The 24879-nt window shown below is 40.3% G+C and overlaps 1 protein-coding gene and 1 long non-coding RNA gene across 2 annotated transcripts in view; one reads left to right on the top strand and one right to left on the bottom strand.

Annotated features, from left to right (window-relative positions):
* Window positions 1-24879, top strand: part of mmp17a (matrix metallopeptidase 17a) — a 382482-nt gene that overhangs the window by 347380 nt on the left and 10223 nt on the right. The window contains exons 7-9 of the mRNA XM_061876701.1: window positions 8268-8350; window positions 12189-12341; window positions 12425-12682. Coding sequence (XP_061732685.1) covers window positions 8268-8350; window positions 12189-12341; window positions 12425-12682 — 494 coding nt within the window. The remainder of the gene's footprint in view (window positions 1-8267; window positions 8351-12188; window positions 12342-12424; window positions 12683-24879) is intronic.
* The window catches only part of LOC133536288 (uncharacterized), a 47770-nt gene that overhangs the window by 2778 nt on the left and 20113 nt on the right, over window positions 1-24879 (bottom strand). The gene's annotated exons all lie outside the window — the stretch shown is intronic.

Genomic DNA, 24879 nt, shown 5'->3' on the forward strand with positions numbered 1-24879 from the left:
ACTCCGGTGGCCCAGCAGACACCACCATGCACTCTGTTGGGCCAGCAGATGCAACCACGCACTCCGGTGGGCCAGCAGCAAGGGGCGCCACCATCCTCTCCGGTCGGCCAGCAGCAGGGGGCGCCACCATCCTCTGCAGTGGGCCAGCAGCAGGGGGCGCCACCATCGTCTCCGGTGGGCCAGCAGCAGGGGGCGCCACCATCCTCTCCGGTGGGCCAGCAGCAGGGGGCGCCACCATCCTCTCCAGTCGGCCAGCAGACGCCGCCACCATCATCCTGTCCGGTGGGCCAGCAGGGATCGCCACCACCATCCTGTCCGGTGGGCCAGCAGCAGCAGGGGGCGCCACAACCATACTGTCCGGTGGGCCAAGGGGCGCCACCACCATCGTCTCCAGTAGGCCGGCAGAAGGCCCTACCATCGTCTACGGTGGGCCAGCAGAGGGCGCCACCATTGTCTCCGGGGGGCCAGTAGAGGGCACCACCATCGTCTCCGGTGGGCCAGCAGAGGGTGCCACCATCGTCTCCGGCGGACCAGTAGAGGGCACCACCATCGTCTCCGGTGGGCCAGCAGAGGGCGCCACCGACCTCTCGTCGGCCACGGATTTGGTCATTTCATGGGCGACCGCCTCGCCAATTGCAGCGGTGTTCTACTCGCGGTCGCCTCCTGACTTTTTCCCCGCTGATTGCGGGTACACTTGGCCTGGCGGCCCACCTCCTTGTTCTCCCTCTTTGGACTGTTTTTTTTTTTTTTGGGGGGGGGGGGGTTGTTTTATCTAGAGCGTCTGGTATCCGTTATGGGAAGGGAGGCTACTGTCAGGCTTGTCCCTGACAGTTTGGCCATGTTTTAGTTTTTCCTCTGCGTTTGTCTTTGTTTCCTGTCAGCGCACTTATTTAGTCTGTTTCCTGTTTGTCTCCCTGAGTGCTGTGTCTCCCCAGCTGTGGCTGATTGGCACTTGGTCACACCTGGGGTTGTTTGGTAGTGGGGGGTGTATATTGTAGCGTCCCGGAAGAGTTAGTGCTGCAAGGGTTTCTGGGTATTTGTTCTGTTGTGTTTATGTTGTGTTACGGTGCGGATGTTCTACCGAAATGTGTTTGTCATTCTTGTTTGGTGTGCGTTCACATTGTGGCGCATATTTGTAACAGTGTTGAAGGTGTTTATACGGCCATCCTCAGTGTGACCTGTATGGCTGTTGACCAAGTATGAAATGCATTCACTTGTGTGCGTCTGTGTAAAAAGCTGTAGGTATTATGTGAGTGGGCTGGCACGCAAAGGCAGTGTTTTTAAGGTTTGTTGGCGCTCTGTACATCTCCCTACGTCTATGCACACAGCGGTGTTTTAAAAAGTCAATAACCGATAATTTCTGATAGTACATTATCAAGCATTTACTGGACATCCCTAATTTTAATCTTCTAAAATTGGTCTTTGAGTGCAATAAAAACCATTTGTATATGTAAGATTTCTTTTGTTAAAATGAAGCTAAAAATTTATTTCCTTAGTGGTCTCCTTTATTTTGAAAATTATAAAAGTATCGAAATACATTTTGGTACCAGTGCATATACCAAAATATTGGTATAGGGACAACTATATATATTCATTGCATTTGATATATATATATATATGTGTGTGCTGGTTGGCACCTTGCATGGCAGCTCCCTCCATCAGTGTGTGAATGTGTGTGTGAATGGGTAAATGTGGAAGTAGTGTCAAAGCGCTTTGAGTACCTTGAAGGTAGAAAAGCGCTATACAAGTACAACTCATTTATCATTTATATATATATATATATATATATATATATATATATATATATATTTATACACACATATATACACATGTATATATATACATATATACATATACACATATATACATATACACATACATATATATATACATGTATACATATACACATATATATATACATGTATACATATATATATATATATATATATATATATATATATATATATATATACGGTGTGGCGCAGTGGTAGAGTGGCCGTGCGCAACCTGAGGGTCCCTGGTTCAATCCCCACCTAGTACCAACCTCGTCACGTCCGTTGTGTCCTGAGCAAGACACTTCACCCTTGCTCCTGATGGGTGCTGGTTAGCGCTTTGCATGGCAGCTCCCTCCATCAGTGTGTGAATGTGTGTGTGAATGGGTAAATGTGGAAGTAGTGTCAAAGCGCTTTGAGTATCTTACAAGTAGAAAAGCGCTATACAAGTACAACCCAAGAGATATATATATAGATATATATATATATATATATATATATATATATATATATATATATATATATATATATATATATATATATATATTAGGGCTGGGCAACAATTAAAAATTTTAATCAAAGTTAATCGCACTATTCCTCAGATTAATCGCGATTAACTGCATTGTATACACAATGCCCAATAATGAATTCAAAAGTAGTGTGTAGTGCACCTTTATTGGAATATTCTCCCACATGAACAAAAGCGCCAAAACATTTGTTGTGCAAACACAATTTAAATCGGTCCTTGTTAAACAGTAGCAGTTAAATAGCATATTTTATGAAAATCAACTCAAAAAATGTAAATACAAACATTTAAGCTTATTGCCACTGCTAGGGTATTTAAGTTATCCTGTTTGTTATGGAAAAGAAATATAATCTACATACAAATCTCTGAGCCACAATCATAACATCTGAACAGGCAATTTCTGAGGTAACAGCAGAAACATTTTTTTAATCAGGGATCTTATGTTTAAAAAAAACTATATTATAGGTAGTGGGCTGTTTTAGGGAATTTTTGATCAAATTATCCGTAGTAGCAATATTAATAATGTTGTGTTTATTCTGCGTAGTGCACTTAAAATAATTATGACCATATCTAGGAATTGATATGATGGGAATTTTCCGATAGTTTGCTTGGTGCTTTGATAAACTGAACGCATCATATACATGGTACTATATTGTGACGTTATGAGCCAGGGGAAAAAAGAACTACCCTACCCAGCATGCAACAGGAGTGACGAGCATGCGCGGTAGCCCGGTATAGGTTGTGTCGCCATGACGGCATCTTGTATGTTGTGATATGCACGCTCTGAAAGCAAACGTTAAGAACTCAGCCAACACTCCTCGTCTGCATTATTCATAAATAGACAGACAACACATATACTCCGCTGCTTCACAGGCCGCTGGATGTAGCCGGCAAAATATTCCCATGCTAGCTAGCCGGTCTAGAAAGCACGCGTCATTCAGTCCAAAACAGCCCGATCTATCCAGATTCAGAATTGTCTGGCGGTCGTAAGTGATCCCGGAGTGACCACGCTGTAAGCCAGCCATGAAATTTGCAGAATTGTCCGGTATTTTTGCCAAATGTTCCATGTTTACCAAGAGCCCATCGACGCTAAAGCCCATCCGGGTGACGCCATCTTTTTAAGAAAAGGCGTTAACAAAATAAAAGAATGTAAACAACATACGCAAATGTGCGATAAAATAATTGTCGGCGTTAATAGATTGATGAGATTACTCGTAATTAACGCATTGATTTGCCTGCCCCTAATATATATATATATATATATATATATATATATATATGTATATATATATATATATATATATATATATATATATATATACACCCACAAACCCTGTTTCCTTATGAGTTGGGAAATTGTGTTAGATGTAAACATTAACGGAATAAAATGATTTGCAAATCCTTTTCAACCCATATCAATTGAATGCGCTACAGAGACAAGGTATTTACTGTTCAAAGAAAATGTTCAATTTTTTTGCAAATAATAATTAACTTAGAATTTCATGGCTGCAACACGTGCCAAAAGAGTTGGGAAAGGGCATGTTCACCACTGTGTTACATCACCTTTTCTTTTAACAACACTCAATAAACCTTTGGGAACTAAGGAGACACATTTTTGAAGCTTTTCAGGTGGAATTCTTTCCCATTCTTGTTTTATGTACAGCTTAAGTTGTTCAACAGTCCGGGGTCTCCGTTGTGGTATTTTAGGCTTCATAATGCGCCACACATTTTCAATGGGAGACAGGTCTGGACTACAGGCAAGTCAGTCTTGTACCCGCCCTCTTTTACTATGAAGCCACGCTGTTGTAACAAGTGACTTGGCATTGTCTTGCTGAAATAAGCAGGGGTGTCCATGATAACGTTGCTTGGATGGCAACATATGTTGTTCCAAAACCTGTATGTACCTTTCAGCATTAATGGTGCCTTCACAGATGTGTAAGTTACCCATGCCTTGGGCACTAATACACCCCCATACCATCCCAGATGCTGGCTTTTCCACTTTGCACCTAGAACCGTCCTGATGGTTCTTTTCCTCTTTGGTCCGGAGGACACGACGTTCACCGTTTCAAAAAAACAATTTGAAATGTGGACTCGTCAGACCACAGAACACTTTTCCACTTTGCATCAGTCCATCTTAGCTGAGCTCGGGCCCACCGAAGCCGGCGGCCTTTCTGGGTGTTGTTGATAAATGGCTTTGGCTTTGCATAGTAGTTTTAACTTGCACTTACAGATGTAACGACAAACTGTAGTTACTGACAGTGGTTTTCTGAAGTGTTCCTGAGCCCATGTGGTGATATCTTTTACACACTGATGTCGCTTTTTGATGCAGTACCGCCTGAGGGAACAAAGCTCCGTTATATCATTGCTTACGTGCAGTGATTTCTCCAGATTTTCTGAACCTTTTGATGGTATTAAGGACCGTAGATGGTGAAATTCCTAAATTTCTTGCAATAGCCCATTGAGAAATGTGGTTCTTAATCTGTTTGAAAATTTGCTCACGCATTTGTTCACAAAGTGGTGACCATTTCCCAATCCTTGTTTGTGAATGACTGTGCATTTCCCGGAAGCTGCTTTTGTACCCAATCTTGGCACCCACCTGTTCCCAATTAGCCTGCACACCTGTGGGATGTTCGAAATAAGTGTTTGATGGGATTTCCTCAACTTTATCTGTATTTATTGCCACCTTTCCCATCTTCTTTGTCATGTGTTGCTGTCATCAAATTCTAAAGTTGATGATTATTTGCAAAAAAAAAAAAATTTTTTTATCAGTTTGAACATCAAATATGTTGTCTTTGTAGCATATTCAACTGAATATGGGTTGAAAATGATTAGCAAATCATTGTATTCCGTTTATATTTACATCTAACACAATTTCCCAACTCATAAGGAAACGGGGTTTGTATACGGTATATATATACCTGAATATATATATATATATATATATATATATATATATATATATATATATATATATATATATATATATATATATATATATATATATATATACATATATTTTATATAGGGCTTCACGGTGGCCGGGGGGTTAGTGTGTCTGCCTCACAATACGAAGGTCCTACAGTCCTGGGTTCAAATCCAGGCTCGTGATCTTTCTGTGTGGAGTTTGCATGTCCTCCCCGTGACTGCGTGGGTTCCCTCCAGGTACTCCGGCTTCCTCCCACCTCCAAAGACATGCACCTGGGGATAGGTTGATTGGCAACCCTAAATTGGCCCTAGTGTGTGAATGTTGTCTGTCTATCTGTGTTGGCCCTGTGATGAGATGGCGACTTCTCCAGGGTGTACCCCGCCTTCCGCCCGATTGTAGCTGAGATAGGCGCCAGCGCCCCCCCGCGACCCCAAAAGGAAATAAGCGGTAGAAAATGGATGGATGGATATTATATATATATTTATATATATATACTATATATATATTTATATATATATATATTTTATGTCTATCTGTGTTGGCCCTGCGATGAGGTGGCGACCTGTCCAGGGTGTACCCACCTTCCGCCCGATTGTTGCTAATATAGGCACCAGCGACCCCCGCGGCCCCAAAGGGAATAAGGCGTAGAAAATAGATGGATGGATATATATATGTATATATATATATTTATATATATTATTTACATTTTTCACGTAAAAAAAACACATTTTTAAGGTGCGATTACTTTTATTTTGTAGCAGGAGTAGTGACTTTTCTGTTCATTTACTGAATCCGGTCAACTTCTTTTGTTGTTACTGTTATCAAACTGTGCATGCAAGTGACGCTGAGGCCACATAGGGGCATATGCACATTTATGGCAGAGTTATAATTATCACATTTTGCTTGCAGTGTAAACAGTCAGCTGGAAAAAAATCAGATTTGGAATAAAATCAGATTTGGGCCACTTCGGCCTGCAGTGTGAACATAGTCCTTGAGTGGCATAGCCAGAGCCCAGACTTGAATCCCATTGATCATCTCTAGAGAGATCCAAAACAAATTTGTGTACTTGCAGAGTATTTTTCTGTGCGTGAGGATTTTTGCAATGTTTTGACACCACAAATATCAACCAAAGTTACGATCCCATGATCGCGATCGTGACGGCTTTAATACACACCCTCTGAAGGAGCAGCCAACGTGTGGTCGGTCGAGAGAAAGACGGTGAAGTGTCTTGCTCAGGACACAACAGTGACTGGATGAAGGAAGCGGGATTCGAACAGGGAACCGCTCCGTGGCGTGAATGTGACTAATGATGTTCGCGCAAGCAGTGCCAGATTAAAGGCCTACTGAAACCCACTACTACCCACCACACAGTCTGATAGTTTATATATCAATGATGAAATATTAACATTGCAACACATGCCAAATACGGCCGGTTTAGTTTACTAAATTGCAATTTTTAAATTTCCCGCGGAGTTTCTTCTTGAATGATGACACGTGCGCGTGACGTCACGGACTGTAGAGGACATATTAGCGCAGCACTATTTGCGGCTAAAAGTCGTCTCTTTTCATCGCGCAATTAAACAGTATTCTGGACATCTGTGTTGCTGAATCTTTTGCAATTTGTTCAATTAATAATGGAGAAGTAAAAGTAGAAAGATGGAGTTGGGAAGCTTTAGTCTTTAGCCACACAAACACATGGCGATTCCTTGTTTGAAATTCCCGGAGGTGAAGCTTTACTATGGATCAGAGGAGTCAAGCGAACATGGTTCCCGATCGCTTGTCAACCGGCAGGTTTCGGTGCTAAAATTGTGGTAAAAAGTTGCTTCTTACCGGAGATCAGTTGAGCTTATGGCGTCCATGCAGCTGCCGTCGACTTCCCTCAGAGACTGGTGTCAAGACACCCGTGGACACACCCCTCCGACTATCAGGTACTGTTAAACTCACTAAAACACTAACAACACAATAGAAAGATAAGTGATTTCCCAGAATTATCCTAGTAAATGTGTCTAAAAACCTCTGATGCGATCGCCTTTTTTTTTTTTTAACTTTAATTTTTTTTTTTTTCTAGTATTTCTCTATCAATATCATCATCCACAAATCTTTAAACCTCGCTCAAATTAATGGGGAAATTGTCGTCTTCTAGGTCCGAATAGCTCTTTTTGTTGGAGGCTCCCATTATAAACAATGTGAGGATGTGAGGAGCCCTAGCACAGGTGACGTCATCGTCTGCGACTTCCGGTAAAGGCAAGGCTTTTTTATTAGCGACCAAAAGTTGCGAACTTTATCGTGGATGTTCTCTACTAAATCCTTTCAACAAAAATATGGCAACATCGCGAAATGATCAAGTATGACACATAGAATGGACCTGCTATCCCTTTTTCAATAAGAAAATCTCATTTCAGTAGGCCTGTAAGTTATAGTCAACGATTCAGCACCCTAACAATGGCGCCTTAGGGTTGCAGTCCAGCAACCACGATGCACACTGTGTACCTTTTGTTGTCAAATATTGGCCAAAGCAGGCTGGACCAGGTGGCTGTGCTACTCTTTGAAATGAGTGTCTTTTTTTAATTAAAGGGCTGAACAGGCAAGGAAATCCTATTTCCTCTCCATTATTGGTTCTTCATTCAGCCTTCTTGCCCTGAGGTAGGAAATGCTGGATTATTGGTGACCTGGTCCCAGCAGCTGACCACTAGGCAGCAGTGTTGTGTCAACAGAGCTGTGAAAGGACATGTTTGTTTACAATAGGATGGGCTGACTGCCTCCCACTCACACTGTCAGCCCTGTGGGGCTAATGGCTCCATCATCGGCAGGCCAACCACGTCACTACTTGAAATCACTTATTATCCTGTGGATAGATGCACTTGGGGGGTCGGAGGGGACCTGAGCTTGTCAGCATGAGAACATCTCAGCCTATCTAATTGACGAAAACACATCTCTGCCGCGCGGGCCTTTCACACCGGGCACTTGTTTCATTTCAAATCAAAACCTTTGATTTTTTTTTTCCCTTTAACATGTCCTTTCTTTCACCCTCCTTCTCACGCAGGCTGGGACAAGATGCCCCAGACAGATGCTCCGGCCACTTTGACGCCGTCGCCCAAATACGAGGGGAGGCCTTTTTTTTCAAAGGTATTTAAGCCTCACAGCCGAGAGCGTTTGCGAGAGAGGCCGACAGACGAGCTGATAGTGAGAGAGAGAGAAACAGAGAGAGAGAGGAGAGGTGAAAGGAGATAAATTGTGAGGAAGAGACAGGGTTGTGGGCACAGAGGAGGCGCTCCAGCGATCAATAGAAAGCCAAGTGATGTGTTGCTCCCAGGGCTCTCCTCACACTATCGCCCAATTTTATGCTCCAAACAAAATGCTCCAAGAGGCTGCTTTGCTTCGGATGTCTTACCTCTTTAATACGGAGTGTATTTTTTCCTGCTCATTAGATAATGTGACAAATAGATCTGCAGCACGACAAGAAGATTCTACTGTATATGTTAAAAGGTATTTATTGGCTGACATTTATGAGACTTTGCTTATAGTGAGTGCAAGGATGGCATGGAATTACTCAAAGGTAAAAAATGCAGTAAATAAAGCGATGGGCTAATATTTACAAATATTGTTATGGTATTATTTTATTTTAAATATGCAAAGGGTTAGAGCAGGGGTCGGGAACCTTTTTGGCTGAGAGAGCCATAAAAGACAAATATTTCAAAATGTATTTCTCTGAAAGCAATTACCGTATTTTTCGGACTATAAGTGGCAGTTTTTTTCATAGTTTGGCCGGGGGTGCGACTTATACTCCGGAGCGACTTATGTGTGAAATTATTAACACATTACCGTAAAATATCAAATTATATTATTTAGCTCATTCACGTAAGAGACTAGATAGACGTATTAGATTTCATGGGATTTATCGATTAGGAGTGACAGATTGTTTGGTAAACATATAGCATGTTCTATATGTTATAGTTATTTGAATGACTCTTACCATAATATGTTAGGTTAACATAGCAGGCACCTTCTCAGTTGGTTATTTATGCCTCATATAACGTACACTTATTCAGCCTGTTGTTCACTATTCTTTATTTATTTTATATTGCCTTTCAAATGTCTATTCTTGGTGTTGGATTTTATGAAATAAATGTCCCCAAAAAAATGCGACTTATACTCCAGTGCGACTTATATATGTTTTTTTTTCCTTCTTTATTATGCATTTTCTGCACGTACGACTTATACTCCGAAAAATACGGTAGATATTTTTAAACACTGAATACAACTAAATGCATGCATTTTTAAGTAAGACCAACATTTTTATAGTATGATAAGTGTCTTATTCTTAATAATGTTATTATTCTGAAGCTTACCAATAATAAATAAAACACTTCTTACCATTAATGAGACTTCTTGAACAGGTGCGGTAGAAAAGTAGTGGTAGAGAGTGTTTTATATTTTGAACTTTATTTTTTACACTGTGATTACCAGCGGAATTATTCATTACTTATCGTGTCAAGCAATGTCAACTAAGATTTATCAGAGAGCCAGAGGCAGTCATCAAAAGAGCCGCATCTGGCTCGGGAGCCACAGGTTCCCTACCCCTGGGTTGGAGTGTGGTTGACATATTTACACTTTTAGTTTCATAAACTAAATCATATAAATACATTGACTTATTTGCTCAATCTATTCCATATTCTAATAAACACTGCAGCTGCACACGCTTACCATTTATGGCCGGGTTGCATATGACGTCAGATCCTTTTGTTTTTCTTCGCGGCTTAATTGACACGATGGTCAAGCAGCTTGAGCGTAGCATTAAAACAAGTGAGAGTGATTGTAGAGTTTGAGCAGAAAATGCCTTATTGCTGTTCTGTTCTTGGGTGTTCCAGTCATTCAAATAGAGAGATAGGAACAAGGTTTCATAGAGTTCCGAAATAAGTAGTTTATAAAGTTATGAAAAATTTAAAGTGCGTCAAAGGAATTTTCTGGAACACTATGTGATGCAATCGAGTTTATTCTCTTTGATATTAGTGTTTGCGAGCAGAACTAAACGTAAAGGAAGGACAACAGAACACATTAGTTTGAGTTCTTTTATGGTTGTTATGCCTAAATATAATTACAAACACCTGCTTGTGCAAATAAACTAACGTCATGTTAAGTCCTAGGAATAAATATTGGGATTGTTGGTCCAATCCACCGTATTTTCATTCTTCATTTTCATAACAGAAACTGAAAGCTTAGTTGTTGTTTTCAGTAAAGCCAAGTGCATTATTCAACACAGATGACCACATTATAGAGTCTTTGGTGATATTTGTTTGTCTCTATAAAATATCCTTAATAGTATTGATAAACTAGATCACAGGTGTCAAACTCAGGGCCCGAGAACCAGATCTGGCTAGCCACATGCTTTTTGAATGGTCCGTGAAAACATGCAAATAATATGCATCGTTTGAGTAGTTTATCTTTCTCTCTTGACAGGAAAAACAAGACATGCACTGCATGCAATTATACATATTTTAAATGTTATCTGTCTAATAATGCAAGCGATATTATATTATCATACATTCGTAAAATTTGGGGGGTAAAAACATACATACAGTAGGGCAAAAAAGTATTTAGTCTGCCACCGATTGTGCAAGCTCTCCCACTTAAAATGATGACAGAGGTCTGTAATTTTCATCATAGGTACACTTCAACTGTGAGAGACAGAATGTGAGGAAAAAAATCCAGGAATTAACGTTGTAGGAATTTTAAATAATTTATTTTTAAAATATGGTGGAAAATAAGTATTTGGTCAACCATTCAAAGCTCTCACTGATGGAAGGAGGTTTTGGCTCAAAATCTCACGATACATGGCCCCATTCATTCTTTCCTTAACACGGATCAATCGTCCTGTCCCCTTAGCAGAAAAACAGCCCCAAAGCATCATGTTTCCACCCCAATGCTTCACAGTAGGTTTGGTGTTCTTGGGATGCAACTCAGTATTCTTCTTCCTCCAAACACGACGAGTTGAGTTTATACCAAAATGGATACATGGATGATACAGCAGAGGATTGGGAGAATGTCATGTGGTCAGATGAAACCAAAATAGAACTTTTTTAAATATATTTATTGAATAATACTTCAACAAAATATGACAACATCCGAACACTTCTGGGTTCTCAACCTTTTTTCAGTGATGTTCCTGTGAACATTTTTTAAATTCAAGTACCCCCTAATCAGAGCAAAGCATTTTTGGTTGAAAAAAGAGATCAAGAAGTAAAATACAGCACTATGTCATCAGTTTCTGATTTAATAAATCGTATAACAGTGCAAAATATTGCTCATTTGTAGTGGTCTTTCTTGAACTATTTGGAAAAAAAGATATAAAAATAACTAAAAACTTGTTGCAAAATAAACAAGTGATTGAATTATAAATAAAGATTTCTACACATAGAAGTAATCATCAACTTAAAGTGCCGTCTTTGGGGATTGTAATAGAGATCCATCTGGATTCATCAACTTAATTCTAAACATTTCTTCACAAAAAAAGAAATCTTTAACATCAATATTTATTGAACATGTCCACAAAAAATCTAGCTGTCAACACTGAATATTGCATTGTTGTATTTTTTTTTCACAGTTTATGAACTTACATTCATATTTTGTTGAAGTATTATTCAATAGATATTTTATAAAGGATTTTTGAATTGTTGCTATTTTTAAAATATTTTTTTTAAATCTCACGTACCCCTTGGCATACCTTCAAGTACCCCCAGGGGTACGGGTACCCCCATTTGAGAACCACTGGTGTAATGAATAAAGACATAATGCTTCTTTTACTGTTTTGTTATCTGAACGCACTTCAAAAATAAAAATGTTTAGCAAATACTGCAATGTAAGTTGTAGAAAAGGTGCCAAATGTATTAAACAATTGGACGTTGCAAGTCAAATAATAGCAAAACAATCCCACAGCTTTAACTCACTCTGTTTCCTTCCATCAAAGGCAAGTACTTTTGGCGACTAACGCGAGAGAAGAACCTGGTCTCTCTGCGTCCAGCTCAGATCCATCGATTCTGGAGAGGTCTTCCGCCCAACATGGACAGTGTGGACGCCGTGTACGAGAGACCCGGAGACCACAAAATTGTATTTTTTAAAGGTGTAGTAAATATCCTCTCAGAGATTTTCCACCCCAGGGAAGAGATTATTCAATGAATTGAAATATTTGTCCACCTGCGTTAGGTCTCAAGTACTGGGTATTTAAAGACAACATCGTGGAGGAGGGTTACCCCCGTCCAATCAGCGACTTCGGCCTGCCTTTAGAGGGAGTGGACGCGGCATTTGTGTGGCTCCACAATGAGAAAACCTACTTCTTCAAGGACAACCGCTACTGGCGGTACGATGACCACCTGAGACGCATGGATCTGGGCTACCCTAAAGACAGCATGCTCTGGAAGGGACTGCCAGCACACCTGGATGATGCCATCAGGTGGTCTGACGGTGAGTAGTACGGGTTGCTTTACAATGGAAATGCCTTAAAACAGGTGTCCCAGAGAGGCAAAAATATGGAGGAATCAAAAAATATCAGCCAAGGTTCAGGGGCTAAAGTTGAAGAGATTTTACAATTTTTAGAATGCTCTGGAAGCCATGTAATACATATAAATTCTGTAAGCACGGCGGAACAGGAGTTAATGTGTGTGCCTCACAATAAGAAGGTCCTGGGTTCAATCCCGGGCTTGGGGTCTTTCTGTGTGGAGTTTGCATGTTCTCCCCGTGACTGCGTGGGTTCCCTCCGGGTACTCCGGCTTCCTCCCACCTCCAAAGACATGCACCTGGGGATAGGTTGATTGGCAACACTAATTGGTCCCTAGTGTGTGAATTTGAGTGTGAATGCCATACATCCATTTTCTACCTCTTATTCCCTTTGAGGTCGCGGGGGGCGCTGGTGCCTATCTCAGCTACAATCGGGTGGAAGGCGGAGGTACATCAAGGACAAGTCGCCACCTCATCACAGGGCCAACATAGAAAGACAAACAACATTCACACTCACGCCCTGCGATGAGGTGGCGACTTGTCCAGGGTGTACCCCCACCTTCCGCACGAATGCAGCTGAGAGAGGCACCAGCACCCCCTGCGACCCCGAACGGGACAAGTGGTAGGAAATGGATGGATGGTTGAATTGAAACTCTGTAAAAATGCATAAAACTTATCAACGGTAACCTACTCAGTGGCCTAGTGGTTAGAGTGTCCGCCCTGCGATCAGTAGGTTGTGAGGTCAAACCCCGGCCGAGTCATACCAAAGACTATAAAAAAAATGGGACCCATTACCTCCCTGCTTGGCACTCAGCATCAAGGGTTGGAATTGGGGGTTAAATCACCAAAAATGATTCCCGGGCGCGGCACCGCTGCTGCTCACTGCTCCCCTTACTTCCCAGGGGGTGATCAAGAGGATGGGTCTAATGCAGAGGACACATTTCACCACACCTAGTGTGTGTGTGACAATCATTGGTACTTTAACTTTATCAATTGGATGCGATCTCTTTTTCATGACTGTACCACAGCCTCAATAGTTCAATGAATTTATTGAGAAAATATCTTCACCATATCAACATTAGCCATTGCAAAATACACAACATCCATAGTTGATTTCCTTATTTCAGGGTTTTTTCTGTTTTGAGAAAATCTCTTCACTCCCAAGGCAGTTCATGAATACAGTATATGGCGGCTATATTTGATAAGAAATATTGTAACTTTGAAATATTTTGTTGAAATAGCGAGTCACTTAATAAAGTCATGGATGTAAGATTGCATTCATGATATATACTACACGTTTCTTCAATTATAACATGACCATTTTTATTACATGTCATCTTAATAAACTCATGATCATACTGTAATGGTGGCGGTAATTACAGTTCACTACACAATATTTCCATTGCTACAATACTTATGTGCTTTTTAGGCAACTTTGGGCAGGTAGAAGTATCTCTAACACCGGTACAAGTTAGTGGGTTTAGTATATTAAATCATGATAAAATAATGTGACATAATATCTACTGGTCAACAGCAATATATTCATGTGTTACAGCACTCGGGTTTCCACAAGGATATCTCCTGCTTTTCCCCATCTACTGACTACTTTCATCCTCTTAACCGCCTCACTAGTTAACCTATGCCAGGGGTCACCAACCTTTTTGAAACCTAGAGCTACTTCTAGGGTACTGATTAATGCGAAAAGCTACCAGTTTGATACACACTTAAATAAATGGCCAGAAATAGCCTTTTTGCTCAATTTACCTTTAATAAATAAATCTATATACATATATATAAAAAATGGGTATTTCTGTCTGTCATTCCGTTGTACATTTTTTTTCCTTTTACGGAAGGTTTTTTGGAGAGAATAAATGATGAAAAAAACACATAATTGAACGGTTTAAAAGAGGAGAAAACAGGAAAAAAATGAAAATTAAATTTTGAAACATGGTTTATCTTCAATTTTGACTTTTTAAAATTCTAAATTCAACCGGAAAAAAATGAAGAGAAAAACTAGCTAAGTCGAATCTTTTTTAAATAATTTAAAAAATAATTTATGGAACATCAGTAGTAATTTTTCCTGATTAATTTTAGAATTTTGATGACATGTTTTAAATGGGTTAAAATCCAATCTGCAGTTTGTTAAAATATATAACAAATTGGACCAAGCTATATTTCTAACAAAGACAAATTATTATTTATTCTACATTTTTCAGAACAAATTTTTTTAAAGAAATTCAAAAGACTTTGAAATAAGATTTAAATTTGATTCTACAGAATTTTCTAGATTTGCCAGAATATTTTTTTTTAATTTTAATCATAAATTTGAAGAAATATTTCACAAATATTCTTCATCGACAAAACAAAAGCTAAAATGAAGAATTAAATTAAAATGTATTTATTATTCTTTACAATAAAAAAAAAATACTTGAACATTGATTTAAATTGTCAGGAAAGAAGAGGAAGGAATTGAAAAGGTAAAAAGGTATATGTGTTTAAAAATCATAAAATCATTTTTAAGGTTGTATTTTTTTCTCTAAAATTGTCTTTCTGAAAGTTATGAGAAGCAAAGTAAAAAAATTAATGAATTTATTTAAACAAGTAAAGACCAAGTCTTTAAAATATTTTCTTGGATTTTCAAATTATATTTGAGTTTTGTCTCTCTTAGAATTAAAAATGTCGAGCAAAGCGAGACCAGCTTGCTAGTAAATAAATAACATTTCAAAAATAGAGGCAGCTCACTGGTAAGTGCTGCTATTTGAGCTATTTTTAGAACAGGCCAGCGGGAGACTCATCTGGTCCTTACAGGCGACCTGGTGACTGCGGGCACCGCGTTGGTGACCCCTGACCTATACAATAACGCAGTCCAAACTCAACATTTTTTTAATCATTCAAAGCATTTATTATTTGATTTTTCATCGCTTCACACGCAGGCTAGCTTAGCCAAGTTTGGCCTTTGCTAGCTTCGAAAAAACCGCACAGACTCCGGCATAAACGCGAGTATAGCGCCGTGTAACAATTGCACACTTCTCTCTCGGAGAGACGTGTCTGCGTGTTTCAACAGAATAATAACATACATTTAGACGGTGTGGAAATGGCAGTTAGCGCAGGCTGCACTGGCCCTGCTGGGTGGCTAGCGTAGCAAGATTTGACTTTAGCCAGCTTGCTACGGTGCGCCAGAAAGCATGAACAAGTCAGTAAGTGTAGGCTGGACCTGGCTGTACTCTCGGCTCTACTTGGCCTGCTAGCGTGGTTAGCTGTAAGCAGTCAGCCAACCACAATGCTCCGTAGAGCGGCGATTTAGCGGTTTATAACGGAAATCTAAAAAAAATACCACTACAAAAATAGCAGAATTCTGCAAAACAGCAGACATCTGGGATGCCTGTTAACATAAGAACCAAACCAAATAAATACTTTGACTCTACCAACACTATAAAAACAACAGGCTACTACTCCAACTGTATAAAATGGACCTTGCCACCAGTGTTAATTTTGTTGACGAAAAATTTTCGTCATAGTTATCGTCAACGACCTTTCTTTTATGACTAAAACGAGACAATAACTAAATAAAAAATAATTTACGTGGACTAAGACGATGGCGAGGTGTATTGACATATTCGTCAACGAATAAAAACGAGACGAAAATGTCTGCCAGGGACGAGATCCAATTGGAACTCGGGAGGAGTTGGGAAGAGAACCAATCATAGCGACGTGGTAAGGAAGTTACGTAAACGTAGTTTGCGTTTGAGACTGACCCGGAATGCGGCGACATCGCAAATTTGGGTATCGATACCAATCCAATACCGGCCAGTATCGCCAATACCGATACCGGAAGTGTCGTCGTCTGATGGGGGGGACTTTGGGGTATCGATACTTTTGAAAAACAAATTTGTACTTTTGCCTTTATTAATTGATTATGATAATAATACAACACAGGACAACGATTTAAGTCAAAAAATAAAATATTTATTACAAAAGTAATAGCAATAGCAATAAAGTAATGCAAATAAGGTGCAAACAACTACTGAACCTGGCTTGTCGCCTCAAAACAGGTAGATAACAAAACTAGTTATCGAACGAAGTTGTAAACATGCACACAAAACAAAAGAACTGAGAAATTCAAATAAAAAAGTAATAATATCAATTACAATAAAGTAAGTAGTGCAAATAAGGTGAAAACAAATACTGAACTTGGCTAGTCGCCTCACAACACACAAGAACTTAAGTAAAAAAGAAAACACTAGTTATTAAACAGTTGTAAAAATGAACACAAAACAAAAGAACTGAGAAATTATTATCGTTATTTTAGTGCAATAAAATATTTTACAGTTTACAACCAAGACATTGAGTCGCACTGGAAACGCACGCGTGTGTGTGTGCGTGTCCGAGTGAACCTCAGAGCGAATTGTACTGATGTGTGTGCGCGAACGGACCAAGCGTCACGTTAATTGTATTTATTTTATTTTATTTTATTTTGGGTTGAAGATGAATTTTTAAGTGTTTTTAAATCTCGTTCGCGACCTATCATTAGGGAGTAGGGATGTAGTGGTAAGGCGCGCTGCGCTCACATTTTTTTTTAAATATGAGGGATTCGCTTAATTTGGCGAAGTATCGATACCATCACGCCAGTATCGATACGATACCGATACTCACCAAGTATCGATACTATCGATACTTGGTATCGATACGCCCAGCCCTAGAATGCGCTGCAGAAGACAACACGTCAACGCCGGGGAGGAAGAGTAGAGAGGACATATGGGGAAATTTTATATTTGACGTCAAAGATAACAAGACGCAGTGTAATAAATGCAGCGTGAAGATTACGGGGAAAAAGACAACAAACTTGAAGCGACACTTACAGTCGAATCACCCCGAAATCCACACACAGGTAAGCATTTTCCACAACATACAACTCACTCGACTTTATCCCGTTTATTACGCGGCTTACTAGTGAAACACTAAATTTGAGACATGATTTTCATCAAAATAAGACTTGTATCGGTGATTTTTCCGCTGTTTTGTTTTGACTTTCAGAAATTGAAGGGAAAGTTTACATTACATTACCCTTTAGTCGACTAAATCTACTGTAGTTTTCGTCGACTATAATCTTATGATATTTCGTCAACGGCATAGCTCGGTTGATAGAGGGGCTGTGCCAGCAACTTTAGGGTTGCAGTTCGATTCCCGCTTGTTCCATCCTAGTCACTGCCGTTGTGTCCTTGGGCAAGACACTTTACCCACCTGCTCCCAGTGCCACCCACACTGGTTTAAATGTAACTTAGATATTGGGTGTCACTATGTAAAGCGCTTTGAGTCACTTGAGAAAAGCGCTATATAAATATAATTCACTTCACTTCACAACTAAAACAATTTAAATACTTAAATTATGACTAAAACTAAATTACATTTCAGTCAAAAGACTATGACTAAAACTAAATCAAATTTTGCTGTCAAAATTAACACTGCTTGCCACAGATGTCTCAGAAACTAAGCCAAAAGAAATACATTTTTGCCCATGCACATAACAACAGCAATGGCGGAATAAAGTTGTTTGCATTTGTTTTTACTAGGGGGGTCAAAAAAACTGGGGCTTCACGGTGGGAGAGGGGTTAGTGCGTCTGCCTCACAATACAAAGGTCCTGAGTAGTCCTGGGTTCAATCCCGGGCTCGGGATCTTTCTGTGTGGAGTTTGCATGTTCTCTCCTTGACTGCGTGGGTTCCCTCCGGGTACTCCGGCTCCCTCCCACCTCCAAAGACATGCACCTGGGGATAGGTTGATTGGCAACACTAAATGGTCTCTAGTGTGTGAATGTGAGTGTGAATGTTGTCTGTCTATCTGTGTTGGCCCTGCGATGAGGTGGTGAATTATGCCCGATTGTAGCTGACATAGGCACCAGCGGCCCCCATAACCCGGAAAGGAAATAAGCGGTAGAAAATGGATGGATGGGTCAAAAAAGATGAGTTAACTCAGGGGTGTCAATCTCATTTTAGCTCAGGGGTCACAAGGAGGAAAATCTATTCCCGAGTGGGCCGGAATGGTAAAATCATGGCACGATAACTTAAAAATAAAGACAACTCCAGGTGGTTTTGTTTGTTTTACTTTGGCCAAGAATAGAAGAAGCACATTCTGAAAACGTACAAATCGCAAATAATCCGCTGGACAAAACACTTCAAGTTTGTTGAAAATGTTGAGGAAATTGGTGCAGTTTCAAAAAAAAAATGACCTTAGACTTTCTTTCAGTGTCTCGACAAAGCCAGGATTAAAGGCCTACTGAAACCCACTACTACCCACCACGCAGTCTGATAGTTTATATATCAACGATGAAATATGTCAATACGGCCTTTTTAGTTTACTAAATTGCAATTTTAAATCTCCCAGGAGTTTCTTCTTGAAAATGTCGCGTAATGATGACCTGTATGCGTGACATCACGGACTGTTAGAAAATATGAGCGCTGCACACACACACAGCTAAAAGTCGTCTGCTTTAACCGCATAATTACACAGTATTTTGGACATCTACGTTGCTGAATATTTTGCAATTTGTTCAATTAATAATGGAGAAGTCAAAGTAGAAAGATGGAGTTGGGAAGCTTTAGCCTTTAGCCACACAAACACACGGTGATTCCTTGTTTAAAATTCCCGGAGGTGAAACTTTACTATGGATCACAGCGGACCTGGATCCCGACCAAATGTCAACCAGTAGGTTTCGGTGAGAAAATTGTGGTAAAAAGTCGCTTCTTACCGGAGATCAGCTGAGCTTGCGCCGTCTATAAAGCTGCCGTCGACTTCCCTGAGACACTGGCGTCAAGACACCCGTGGAGACACCCTTCCGACTATCAGGTACTATTTAACTCACTAAAACACTAGCAACACAATAGAAAGATAAGGGATTTCCCATAATTAACCAAGTAAATGTGTCTAAAAACATCTGAATCCGCCCCAATGCAATCACGTTTTTTTTTTTACTTGTTTATTTATTTATTTTTTCTAGTCCGTCGCTATCAATATCCTCAAACACGAATCCTTCATCCTCGCTCAAACTAATGGGGAAATTGTCGTTTTCTCTGTCCGAATAGCTCTTTTTGTTGGAGGCTCCTATTAAAAACAATGTGAGGATGTGAGGAGCCATCAACATGCGACGTCATCGTCTGCGACTTCCGGTAAAGGCAGGGCTTTTCTGTTAGCGACCAAAAGTTGCGAACTTTATCGTCGATGTTCTCTACTAAATCCTTTCATCAATAATATGGCAATATCGCGAAATAATCAAGTATGACACATAGAATGGACCTGCGATCCCTCTTTAAATAAGAAAATCTAATTTCAGTAGGCCTTTAAACTTTAAGTCACGGTCTTTCTGGGATTGAACAAAAACAAAATCTCTTCTACATATCAAATACCTCCTTTGTCATGTCCACGTATCAATCCAGTTCTAATTCAACAAAAAAATGGGGGTAAAAACTATTCAAAAGGCTTACGTTTTCTCATTTTTGACAGAGACATTATTGGGGAGTAAGGGTGCCAAATAACAAAGTGTTTGAAGCAGAAGACATAAAACGGCAGGTTTTAGGTTTCATTTGGGTCGAGGGAGAGGAACAGCAGCCAAGCTTTACTGTGTACATCTTGCTGTTCCTAACAGAATTGCTATTGTGACATCTGGTGGACACATTTAGAACAGCAGTTTATTTCATTCCCAAAAAAATGCAGCTCATTTTAATACTTGGCAAACTCATCACGCGGGCTGGATAAAACCTTTTCATCAGCCCTGAGGACCGTAGGTTTGACAACCCTGGGTTAACTCATGTGATTTATCAGAAAAAATTATCGCAATGAAGATTTTTGAACGAATAGTCCTTTAACTTAACGGTGGATGGTTATCAAATTGGCGGCGTGTGTTTTTGTATGTTCAGTGGTCAGTTTTGAGCAAAAAAAATGACATATGTTCAGGTAAAACCATTTTTTACAATGTTTGTGTGTGACATTCTAACAATAAAATAGCATTTGTGTCAAATTACTCAGGTCTTTTTTAGGTCAATTTAAATTATGTAAAAAAGTAATTTACATGATAAATCATGATCTCAAAAATGTGATTATTTGATTTTAAAAAACGAATCATTTGACAGCGCTAGTTTATTTTTAATGTTCCCATCAGGTCTACAACTTTTTCCAGGGCCAAAAGTTTTGTACTTGGAGTCAACTTTGGAACTGAAAATTCAAATTTTTTTTTTAATATTGAATTTTAAAAAATAAACCAGTGTATTCAAAATTAGAATAGGTGCACACATTTTATTTCAGGTTGAATAATATATGTATGATTCTCCCTGGTTATATTTTTGTAAATACATTTCATTTTTCACTTTCATAAATTTTGATATTAGAGTTTTGTTCAGATTCAAATCTTATTCCATCCATCCATCCATTTTCTACCGCTTATTCCTCCCTAAAAGCAAACACTAAATTGTTCCTAGTGTGTGAATGTGAGTGTGAATGTTGTCTGTGTATCTGTGTTGGTTGGCCCTGTGATGTGTTAGTCCAAGGTGTAAACCACCTTCCACCCGAGTGCAGCTGGTATAGGCTCCAGCACCCCTGCGACGCTGAGTGGTAGACAATGGATGGATGGATACATTCGGATCTTTCTTTTTCAGATTCACACTTTTGGCCCAGATTTTACATGAGCTAAAACGCCACAGAGAAATGTTGCTCTTGTATCAAAGTGGTAACATTTGACGAGACAACAACCTTTCGGTTCTGTTTAAGCAATTGATTTTTGCACTGACTGATGAGATTGACCTTTGATAAAGCACTTGTCGGGGATCAAAACTAGAACACAAACAACTAATTAGCTCTTGGGCTTGTTAGCTGCCCTTGGAAGAAGCTCTGGCTGATTGCACACTGTCTGTCTCAGGTGTGGAGTCTGAAAGTGTGCCAACTTCACTTTGTCAGCTCTGATGCTAATGTTCCGTTGCAAAGTTAGACCTTTGAAGATTTTCCCCTTTTCTGACCTACACATGTTGGATACTTTCATGAAATCATTTCATTCTGGGCTGCATGTGTCCAATGAAGGAGGTATACTGATGAGGCTATGAACCAAGATAGGGAGTGAGAGATGGGTGTTGGCGATTCTTGTTTTATAGGTAGACGGTTTAAGTATGCTTCAAAAGTTGTGTTGTCAAGGATGACACTCAGACACTTTACCTAAGAAAATGGGGAAATATCTGTCAGAGTTAGTTGGTGTCGAACCCCAAGATGCAGAGAAGGAGGCAGGCATGGAGTAAGAAAACATGGTTTTAATTTACACACTATAACAAAACCAAACAAAAAGCGCGCACGAGGCGGATAACAAACTAGGCAATGAACAAACAAAACTGGAAGCAGGGAACAAAAGACAGTAAGCTACACAAAGCTACCAAATTTAGCTTACCGCTACGCTGCAACGACACGAGCGACATTACATGACAATAATCCAGCACAGACTGGAGGAGAAATCAGGTCTAAATAGGACCGGGCTGATTGCCGCCAGGTGTGGCCAGGTGCCAATCAGTCGCATCTGAGGGACACAGCACTCCGGGAGAAAGACAGGAAACCAACAAAATAAGAGCGCTGACAGGAAACACTACACACACAGAGGAAACAAAGACAAATGCAGAGGAAAAAAACTAAAACATAGTCAAACTGTCAGCGACAAACCTGACAATATCAAGTGTAATGGAAAAACTGTTGGTTTTGGCAAGTGTGGACTTAATAGTGAATAAGGAGGATTTGAGTAGACTTATTGTCACATTGTAGAAAAATTGTATAAGATCACTCCCTGCTTGAGTTGAGGGCGACAGAAAGGTAGAGCTTGGTGTGGTCCACATAGTAATGAAGGTGTATAAACAACAATGCATTGTTACATCATGTGTCATTAACACAGGTTAGATTGCTTTCTGTTTTTGTTTTTTTTTGTTCACAGCACCCCACCAAGAGGGACATGCGGTAGAAAATTGATAGATGGATGTAAATCTTGTTTTATAAGCAGTGGCTAGTCCCTTCAGAGTTCCATGGGCTATTTTTGAGATTGTTCCGGCTATTTAAAATGCCTGAATTCGCGGCAGCTTTTGCAGAAAGTCCTTGCCATGTTTTAAGACTTTTTTCATAATAACATTAAATTAACTTGTGATATTATGAATTTGAATGGATGAATGTTTTTAATGTTTTAATTGTTCCTTGTAACCTTAACCTCAAAAAGCACAGGATTGCGACATCCATCAATCCATTTTCTACCGCTTATTCCCTTTTGGGGTCGCGGGGGGCGCTGGCGCCTATCTCAGCTACAATCGGGCGGAAGGCAGTGTACATCCTGGACAAGTCGCCACCTCATCGCAGGGCCAACACAGATAGACAGACAACATTCACACTCACATTCACACACTAGGGACCATTTAGTGTTGCCAATCAACCTATCCCCAGGTGCATGTCTTTGGAAGTGGGAGGAAGCCGGAGTACCTGGAGGGAACCCACGCAGTCGCGGGGAGAACATGCAAACTCCACACAGAAAGATCCCGGGCCCGGGATTGAACTCAGGACCTTCGTATTGTGAGGCAGACACACTAACCCCCCTCCACCGTGCTGCCCTTATTAACTTCCAACACATTCAATTCTGCACGTTGACAGCATTTGAACTGTTGAAAGTTGACATTTCTGTTGGTAAATGAGAAATGATGAGAGATTATCATCGCACTTCAACATCTCTAACATGTAAATTGTGCCTCTTTGCCAGGTCAGCGTTACAAATTAGAATCTGTTCTTAATTGTCTTACCCTAAATAAACAAAAATGTTAAATATATATATATATATAGAAAATACTTGTCAAACCAGGACGTAAGTGCTTAAATTGCACAGTAGAACCTCAATTTGCAAACTTAATTGTTTCTTGAACAGGGTTTGTTAATCTAAAAGTTTGTATAGTGAAGCACATTTCTTCATGACAAATAATGGGTTACAGCCTCGACAGAAGTCCCTATTTCAATTAAGGTTTGTAAACTTTGAACTAGGCTGCGCTCACATTTTTTTTTAAATATGAGGGATTCGCTTAATTTGGCGGAGTATCGATACCATCACGCCAGTATCGATACGATACCGATACTCAAAGTAAAGCCGCTGCTCCTTCACATCGAGAGGAGCCAGATGAGGTGGTTCGGGCATCTGGTCAGGATGCCACCCGAACGCCTCCCTAGGGAGGTGTTTAGGGCACGTCCAACCAGTAGGAGGCCACGGGGAAGACCCAGGACACGTTGGGAAGACTATGTCTCCCGGCTGGCCTGGGAACGCCTCGGGATCCCCCGGGAAGAGCTAGACGAAGTGGCTGGGGAGAGGGAAGTCTGGGTTTCCCTGCTTAGGCTGTTGCCCCCGCGACCCGACCTTGGATAAGCGGAAGATGATGGATGGATTTGGTAAATGGGTTGTACTTGTATAGCACTTTTCTACCCCTTTTTAAGGAGCCCAAAGCGCTTTGACAGTATTTCCACATTCGCCAATTCACACAAACATTTTCACACTGATGGCGGGAGCTGCCTTGCAAGGCGCTCACCAGGACCCATCAGGAGCAAGGGGGAAGTGTCTTGCCCAAGGACACAACGGACTTGACTAGGATGGTAGAAGGTGGGGATTGAACCAATAACCCTCAGATTACTGGCTCAGCCACTCTACCAACTTCGCCACGCTGTCCCCTTTGTCAGATTTGTCGGGTTCTCAGACATTTCCAACTATTGTGGGCTCCCACGTCATTTTACACAGCAAAACAGATAGAAACTTAGAAAAGCATGGAAGTCCACGACTTATTTGTGTGTGGCTGGGTGAAGGAAATTGGTATCAAGACTCTCCCGGATAATTATGCCTCGTTTTTGCTCAGCTAAGGTTGCATTCCATGATTCAACTAAACTTGAACCCGACAGCTCAACAACCGTGACTGCATCCCCATTTAACAAACTAACAATTACTGAGTCATCACAATATTAGATTTTTGTGTTGTTACCGTATGCACTCTGACACATTTGTGTACAAAATAAACAGGAGGGGAGACGTAGAAGTATATTTCCTGACAAAGTAACATTGACATCAAGATACTGCTTACAAACGTAATTGGGAAACACTAGATGTTAAAAGTACAGTGGGGCAAAACAAGTA

The sequence above is a fragment of the Nerophis ophidion genome, linkage group LG17, assembly GCF_033978795.1.
Source record: "Nerophis ophidion isolate RoL-2023_Sa linkage group LG17, RoL_Noph_v1.0, whole genome shotgun sequence".
Classification (NCBI taxonomy): Eukaryota; Metazoa; Chordata; class Actinopteri; order Syngnathiformes; family Syngnathidae; genus Nerophis; species Nerophis ophidion.